Source organism: Apis dorsata, unplaced genomic scaffold (assembly GCF_000469605.1).
Source record: "Apis dorsata unplaced genomic scaffold, Apis dorsata 1.3 scaffold_254, whole genome shotgun sequence".
Lineage (NCBI taxonomy): Eukaryota > Metazoa > Arthropoda > Insecta > Hymenoptera > Apidae > Apis > Apis dorsata.
The window spans coordinates 343,599-352,864 of NW_006263532.1; the positions used below are offsets into that span (position 1 = coordinate 343,599).

Sequence of the window (9,266 nt, forward strand, 5' to 3'; positions counted from 1 at the left end):
CGATAAGGGTGCGAAACCACGGGGTTGATCACGGTCGTTAAACGCACCTTCTCAGCGTAACGATGTCATGGGAGGAGTGCCTCGGGCTCAGCCTAGGAGGCCTCGTCTTGATCGGCGATGGCGTCGACAGCATCCTGCGGTAATTGTGCGCGTGGCTGTAACCAGACCTCGTATCCCACTGGAGTAACCTTTGACCTCCTAAATCGCTGTTCGTTCTACGTACATGCTGGTGCCTCGACGACGTACGACTCTGAAGATCCGCCTGGAAAGTATTACACTCGTTAAACATGAACGGTTACTACATAAGATTCCTTAATAGTGAAAGCGAAGATGAGGCTCTTCTTGCCATGTGACGTTAAGCCAATTGTCCAGAAAATTGCTTGATCATCGAGCGGGTTAAGTGCCGTTCCCATTCTCGTTTACGATTAGATTTACACGTCCAATGGAGATTTGTTAATTTTGTACAAACACCAATATATTTTTGTATTCGAGTTAAGGTTTTCGATACACGGTATATATACACGTGGATATTGGTCATTTTACAAGTAATTTTAGTTCTGGTGCAGAGAGTTTTGTTTGTTTGTTAATAAAACATTTGTTATTACAAAATTTCTTAAATGAAAAAATCTTTGAAAATGAAAGATCGTATATAAATTGATGTCAGAATAGTATTTTAATCGAAAAGATGAAATATTTTTTTGCAAAATAGATTGAAAAATGAGATATATATATATATAGATTAAATGTATGCATGAAATGTAATTTTTTCATTGAAACTAGGTCTTCAAAACGAAATTACTTATGACGTGACCTAATAGATTAGTGCAGTTAGATATGTGGTGTTAGAAAAGAGGCGCCATGTTGCTTTCACGCTTGTCGAAACACATTACCATATTACATTGTTCACGTTCCTATATCTTCGTATATATGATTCACGTGTTTCTTATCAATATAATTATAGTATATTATTCACATTTCTATATCTTCGTTTCTTATATGATTCACATAAATTTTCAAATACTTTTTTATCAATTGCACGAAACTTAAGATTCACCGTAAATGGACGCAATAACCGATTCACATTATCTCGAAAATACGCCGTCGTTATACGCGAATCACGTAGGACAAAAACAAGAATGATGAAGAGCAAACAGTGATTCGACTTTCGTCCATATTTCCATAAATCGTGTTTGGTCGGTCGCTCGGTCAGATATCAACTAAACCAGGACTGTGCTTCCTCTCCTCGTATCCTGGTTAACGCGATATATTGTGCTGCTATGGTATCAGTCGGTTGTCGGTGATCTGCACGAAGCGTGGCTAAACCATAAACGTGAGTAATGCCAGTTATTGTGTCGAAGGAAACAGTCATACGTGTGGACTGATAATGATTACAAATGTGCAACACTCTCAATATAGCAATAATTATACATCATCGGGTGAAAATGAGAAGGAAGGGAGAGCGCCATGGTAAGACACAAAGGGAGAAAAATTGCGCATAAATAAAATAAAAAGCGACGTATGCAAACATCCAATGACAAATGTATCGCTTTGTACGTCCATCGAAAGCAGGAAAGCGTTTCTCTTCGAGATCCTCGTTTCTTACTATCCCATACAATTATTAGCCTTTTGAAAATTAATGATCCTCAGTTAAATGGAATTGTAATTGGGAGAGTGTCTTGTAATTTGAAAAATTGAATATCCAGAAAGATATTGCTGGTCGATCGAGATGAATTTTATACTATTACTATTGCTTTTTAAATCTTTTTTAAATTACGACTTTCTTTTGTAATATTCAAATATGTAATATTCAAATAAATAAATGCTGAAAGTCATTAAATAAAAATAGCAATGTTTGTGAATCGCAATCTACAGACTGAGAACCACATCTTTATTACTTCAAGTTTCGCTTCGATCGGCCATCGATGCTTTTCAGAACCATAGACAAAGGTTTAAATAGACATTCCAAAAGATCATCGATATACGAAAATGATTGAAAATACCTATTATTACTAAAAATACACGCTATACTTTACTGAGAACAAGTCTCGAGGCCCAAGGGATCCTCGTCCTCTCGTTTAACCATCACCCAATGCCAGATTTGATATGAGATTTTCGATCAATACATATTTCTATTTTTATTGCACTTTGACCTTAATCTGTAATAAAAATCGAACCCAAAATTCCTCTCGAATAACTTCTTCTCAGCAAAACTTAATTAAAATACAAAACACTCTCTCGTTGCGGTGTTCCCATTTATTCAACGATGTTTAAGCACAGATACGGTAACTTCTCGTGCGGTTGATGATTGGTTAATGATTAACGAAGATAGCATAGGGGACAAAGAATCGGGGGCAAAGAACGATAGTCTTTACCTTAAACTTGTCGATCAGTATCTGGTTGATGAGCTCGGACTGGGGTCGTGATTTGTCGGCGACTCGCCTGCGAAGGGCTGGCGGGCTGTCCGTCTCGTCTTGGACATCCGTGTCGTGGGACTCGGAGCTATCACCACCCCCCATCATTCCACCACCACCACCACCCCCAGTCAATGCTCCACCAGATACCATCTATATCGTTCATAATTTACTTCGTTACTCGTCCGATCTAAATTACACTTTCTTTAATTTTTTCTTTTTTTTTTTCTCGATACACAAAGTCCATCGACTGGCGTGACGCTTTGTAGGAAATTAATTTTCTAGGGAGAATTATAGTTGCATGAGATGATGTGAAGTATCGGTGTGAAGTATCTCTCGGACAAGAAAATGTTCAAGGAAATATATAGGTTATAGTTAATTTGGCTAATTTTAAAATTTTATCTTTATGATATATAAAATATGAATGCATTTTGTCTATTGTTAATTATTGTTCTGTTTCTTTACCTCGATTTGTATTCCACTATCTCCGCTGTTGCATTTCGCGTTTCTGGCAGCCTTGCTGCCTTTTTTCCTCTCTTTACTGCTTCTCCATACAAGAGGACCGAATCTGTAAAAAAAAAACGAGATTCGACATTTATTTTCTTTCATTTAAATTGCAAGTATAATTTCTCTTAATTTAAGCGAAAGAATATTAATTTTCAAAAGAAGATAAAATAGATGGTATGACATTAAACTAACCGGAATTTCTGGTCATTATTGGTGTCTTCTTTATGTTGAGGGGTCTGTTCAGTCACAGTAGGTGGTTCCCTTTCTTCCTCCTCGTCCAAAGGTCCGGATCCATCGTTATCTTCGGCCGGACATTCGCTCTCGTTGCTCTCCTTGCTGCCCTTTTTGTGAAACCTCAAGGAGAAACTTTTTCTAAATTTCTGCAGAACGCTTTCTTGCTGGCTCTGCGTGCTCGAACGAGGAGGATTCTGGGTTCCAGAAGCGGTCACGAGATTGCCACTTAAGTTAGAGGGCTGCTCTTGAAGTCGCGAATGGGAGACCAAAGGAATTGTCGCCTCTGCTAGAGGATGCTCCGTTGTTACGTGACCTGTTGTGCCCTCATCTTCTTCATCTCCCGACCACTGTCGACTGTTCGAAATAATATAATCGAATGTTATTTTGATATTCATTTTAGTGGACGAATATTTTTAAAATCATTATTTCGTTTTAATTAAGCTTGCCATAAGCTACGTATGATATTCCAATTCCTTTGTAAAATTTTATAACGTGGTAAAAATAATTTCTTTATAAAAAAATGTTAATGCGTAATTAGAAAATATTGAATTTATATAGAATATATAGAATTTATAATCTTTTGGTTGTAATTTTGTTTTCTTCGAAAAATTATATCCCAAAGAAGTAAGTTCAACTTTTATTCGATACATTTAAATTTTTATTTGACAGAATTTTCATTGTATACATTAATACAAAATTATTGTAATAATATTGTAGAGGGACTATATTTAATCAAATCGATTTTATAATTGAAATTTAACAAGGATCGCTTTTGTTATCAATCCTCTATATATCTTGACCTCGTAAAATCTTTTCTGAACTTCAGATTCGATCATCTCGTAACGAAAAGAAAAGCTCAGGCTGTTCAACCATAATTCTCGATCTTCTTACACACGTACACACGCACACGTAGTTAATGAGTACGATCGATCCGATTTATCAATGGCCCATTGTGATCGTAAATAGAAAATAATTTACGGATCGCAGGAAACTCTACACCGTTTCTTTCCTCTCGCGAGAGGTGCGTTATAAAATTGATAGATCACGAAACTGCTCACGGCAATTTATGCAGCTGAACACCGAACACGTCAGCTGACCAGGTGGCTGCACGAGGCTGCATAACGGAAACGAGGCATCCTCCGAGTGTCGCTTCTTTGAGAAGCGGAAACTTGCGGTTTCCGAAAATTTTGAAATTATTCAACTGACGTGTAATATTATTGTAAAAATTTTCTCGAAGCTTGATTATACGTATCACTTTCACATGAAATGTGATTTCTAGTATATTGATAATTCTCTAATATGATAATTCTTCAATAAAATCATCTACGATCGATATTTGTTTGAAGAACAATGTGTTGTTACTTGTTACGTTTGAGAAAAAAATTCTATGATAGACGCGATTTATATTCTTTTCTGATAGAATATGATTTGAAATGCGAAATGCAGAATGTGAAAGATTATAATCTTTTTAATTTGGAATTCAGGTGGTTGCATAATGGAGACGAGACGTCTTTTCCTGCGAGTGCCATCTCTTTGAGAAGTTTGTGGCTTTCGAAAAATTTCGAAATTATTCAACGACGAGTCACGACGAGTCGTTTAATATTTAATTACAGAATTTCTCGAAGCGTGATTGTATTCATTTTCATGTAGAATGTAATTCGTAGTCGATTTGAGATTTCTTTAAAAAAAAAAAACGTACGATCGATGTTTGTTTAAAGAGCAACGGGAAACGTATCGTTATTTCGTTTCGAAGTATGGAAAAATTCAGCGAGAATAGAAAATAATTTCACGTAGCCAGATGTAGAGCGCGAGAGATTATGATCTTTTCGATTTGAAATAATCAATATCGTTGATACGGTCTTAAGTGAAACTATTGATTGGGTGAAACGATATTCGTAAGAGTGATTTACTCGAAGGTGTTATTATTGAAGAGTTATTAATTTAAATCGCGATATAATCGAGCCAGATTCTCGAGTTTGTTTTTAAAATGTCTTTCTCTTAGCGTGGTAAGAAATAAATGGTTCCTGTTTGCAACGAGATCAATTGGTTCAAAGGAAACATAAATTTTGCAAGTTTTTTTTTTTTTAGTAATAAATGAGATAATTAAATATGCTTTATATTGCGCACACTTTTTTTTTTTGAGATAATGAAATTTCTGACTCATTACTTGTCCTTCATGAGTTAATTACACGTAAAAATATTTTGTCGTTTTTTTACGCTGACAATGCAAAAATGATAAATTAACGTCACAGTTACAGTAGTTAGAATCATTTTTTTTTTTTAAACAATATTTTTACGTTTTTACTCGATTTTCTCAGCCAAATTAATGAGAAAATATGGTGCAGAGTCACGACGTACCACATCATCGAGACAATTTTGATCGATTTTTTTCCTCTTCCAGATTATGTTTATCCGACGTGTTTCATTACTTCTTGCTCCAGTTACATTTTACGCTTCGTCCGCTTCTCGTTCTGTTACGAATTTACTTTTACAAACTTTTCACGACGAAGGAACGAACATTTTTCGCTTCACTCGAAAACATTTTAAACGTAAAATATTCCTTGCGAAACGATTAATTATTCCAGCGAAGATTTCGTTTTGAAGGATCGAGAAAAACTTGTCTCCGATTTAGCACTACCACGAAACAGAAATAAAAAGAATAAAAAGAGAGAAGAGAAAGGTTCTTTCATTCACAGTTCATTCCATTTATACGACGATCCGACATTAGATAATAAAATACTCGAGATTATTCGACGCACGAAGAACCACTTGCAACCACTTTTAGACAGGAAATGCGTCGAGTGATGGTCTACAGGCGACTGAAATCTTCGACCGGTATACACCAAACCACCACCATATGCGTGTGCACGTCCGTCGTGCCGCGTTCGTAGGCCTATACAATCCCTGGTATTAAAATATTCACGGAAATCGTCCTTCCTGTATACTAGAATTTTTATTTTACGATATTAGCCCACCGTTGCTTCCAACCAGGAACCGTCACTTGTTGATCAGTATAATCACGTGTGTGCACGCACACATGTTTCTTCGTGATCTTCTTCTTTTTTTGTTTCACAAAATTACAAAACAAACATTACACAATTTTCATAAATAATAATAAACGTTCGAAAAAAGGTAGAAAAAAATTCCATATACTCGAATCATTCAATTACGTTGAAAGAAAACGATCACGATTCTCACAATTCATTTCTTCTTCGATCGTTTCTCGATCAATCGAGTAGAAATCGTACGAGAGTTCAAAATTCTTCTTGAAAAACATCAATTCGAACGCGACACTGGTTCGAGGAATCACGAGAAATGCAAAAGGCCACTCCCGAAAACAAGAAAATCGGTCGAAACCACTCTGGCCCAGAAGGAAGCGCATTGAACGACGAGCCGCAGCCGACTGAAGGCTCCGACAGCCACACAAATCCAGTCTCACGTGTGTCCCACGTGCACTCGTGTGTGTACACGTGCAAGATGTGCTTGTGTGCCCGTGTGCACCTCGTGAACTCTTCCGAGAACAGATTTCGAGGGTCGCTTCAGGTATAAACCGGCATGAGGGGTTGCTCGTTCTCCCACCTTTTGCACGCTGCCTTTTTTTTCTCCCTCTCGTCTTCTCCTTTCGCTTCGTGCCACCCTCATTCCCTCTGTCCTCTTCTCTCGATTACGGAGGGCAGGTTGTGGGCGGATAAGAAAAAGAGAGAGAGAGAGAGAGAGAGAGAAAAAGAGAAGAGCGGCCTAAGAAGAGCCGTCGGTCTCCACAAAAGGTACCATTTATCCATTGTAGTGACAGTGGTCCATTCTCGTTCTCCTTTTAATCGGAGGAATTTTTCTCTACTCTCTTTCCCATCGTGGACGCACACACCACCTCCTACAAATTTGACACGGTGCACAAATCGACTCTTTGAGGATCTGTTAATCTCCGTTGTCGTTCTGTGTCTTCTGTACGCTTTTTTCTTTTTTTTTCCCTTCTATCTTCTTTTTCAACCCTTTCAACGCTCATGACTCCACGAAACCGGTAGTATACCGCAATCTTCCTGTGTTTCCGGAATTTCAAAGAAATCGTGTCGATCCGCGATGGATCTGTTTTTCGCTCTTTGCGAGTTTAAAAGAGTTCCAAAAGATAGTTTTCTCTCTTTCTCTTTCTCTCTTTTTCTTTTTCTTGATTGCAAATATCGTTGAAATCGTGATATATAACTATTATATATAAATAATAAATTATATAACAAATGAAATAAGATAATTATTGAGTTGAGAAGGTGGTTATAGATTATAAAATTTTTTCTTGTTTTTTAAATTGTTTTTTAAAATTCGTTCATCATTGAAATAATGAAATGATAAAAAGGAAAATGGAAGAATGAAAATATAGAAATAATAGAAGTATATCTCGAATTATTTTACTCTTTTCATTTATTAAAAAATACTTTCCATTTATCTCTCGTAATATTATTCCAATTGTGCAAGATATGCATTAACATTTTCGAAGAAGGTTCCATGAATATTTGTAAAAATATCGTTAAAGGTTGAAAACGAGGAGTCACGTCCCCGGTATTATTACTTTTCACGATGTTCCTACCGGTTTGTCGGCAATCTCTTCTGTCATTTCTTCCATTTTGTTACTTTTATGTAGCTAGACACGTGGCACGAACACACGATAACTCTTCTTTTTATCGGTCTACGTTCAAATCTAGTACACGTGGGTGGCACGTACTCAACTTTTGTGAATGCTACGTAGGAGTTTCGATCTCTTCTGGCACTGGTTTCACCAGAAAACCGATCATTAATTCATCGATCATGCTATAAGTTTCTCCTCGATCCTTTTGACTTTTCCAAAATAATTTAACTCTATCTAAATTGTAACATATTGCTTGTTCTTTTTTTTAGAATAAATTTTTTAATGGTTTGTTATAAAATTATCATATAATTGAAAATTGATATGAAAATTTGTTTGTATCCTTTTTTTTTAAAGGAATTGCAAAAGTCAAGAGAAACGTTAATACAGAAAAAATGTGTTGTCTTTTTATATGATTAATAGAGAGAAAAAAGTTTTCCATGTTCGTGAAAGATGAGAGTAAGTTTCTTTTGTTAATGGACAGCAAAGCCACGGAATAAAGTCAAAGAATATTAAGATGTAATATTCTTTCTTAAACGATCTTAAAAGATATCACAGGTATTCTTCCTCGTGTTCCCGTTGAATATTACGAATTTAAAATGCAAATTTAAATAATTCTTAAATAAAAGTATCTTTAGAAACGCATATAAATTTGAATTTTTTAAATTAAAATTCCTATTTAAATATTTAGTTTGGAAATGAAATTTAAACTAAAAAATATAAATTCTACTTTCTGGTAAAATCAAATCTGAAAAAATCAAACTCGAAAATATTGACTTTTACAATTAAAGAACGAAATTTAGTCCAAAGTTAAAGGAAAAAAAAATTTAATCAAATCTCGCCACGAAATGATGTTTCTTCTCTTTCGGATTTATCCCATTATCTCTTGGAATCTAGAATTTTAAATACAAAACGAGTGAATACAAACGAATGCGACTGAAGTTCAGTTCGTGGTGTTAAACGGAGCGCAAGTGGAAGCGAAGTGACTTGGCCAAGTCATGAATGGAGAACTTACCGTTCTCCAAAACTTCAAATTAGAATAATACCCAACTGCGACTCATTGTTGGGAGGGGGGATTCCAAGTTGTGAGAACTTTCGAAGCGAAGAAAATTAACGTTCCACTAAATTGTTATCGCTTCGATAAAACTATGACCCTTTTCCACCATTCAAGACTTTCTAATTGAACTAATAGCAAAGGAATATTTTAGAAAATATTTTTCTTACAAATTTTAACGGACGGAAAGAAAATTAACACGATGTTATTAGTTTCTAAGTAAAATACTTGTCCAAAAATTTGCATTAGATAATTTAAGTATTATTATCAATTATTCCAATTATCAAATTCAATTGAATCACTATTATTTCGTATATCGATTTAATTTCGAAGATTAGTAATAAAGAATTATTTAAATAAAAAATGAAACGATATCGAATATTTATATTTCGTATAAGAATAAAAAGAATCTTTGAAAGAAAATTCAAAAAAAAAAAAAAAAAAAAAA

At 35.3% G+C, this 9,266-nt stretch overlaps 1 protein-coding gene across 3 annotated transcripts in view; it reads right to left on the minus strand.

The window, feature by feature from the left end:
• LOC102677107 overlaps positions 1 to 9,266 on the minus strand; it is an 89,804-nt gene that overhangs the window by 6,652 nt on the left and 73,886 nt on the right. For 2 of the 3 annotated variants that reach the window (XM_006616176.2, XM_031510683.1), the window contains exons 5-8: positions 3,111 to 3,506; positions 2,877 to 2,979; positions 2,373 to 2,564; positions 48 to 262 (exon numbers count right to left, since the gene is read on the minus strand). In XM_006616176.2, the coding sequence (XP_006616239.1) occupies positions 48 to 262; positions 2,373 to 2,564; positions 2,877 to 2,979; positions 3,111 to 3,506 (906 nt within the window). The remainder of the gene's footprint in view (positions 1 to 47; positions 263 to 2,372; positions 2,565 to 2,876; positions 2,980 to 3,110; positions 3,507 to 9,266) is intronic. The other variant, XM_006616175.2, reaches the window with a different exon arrangement.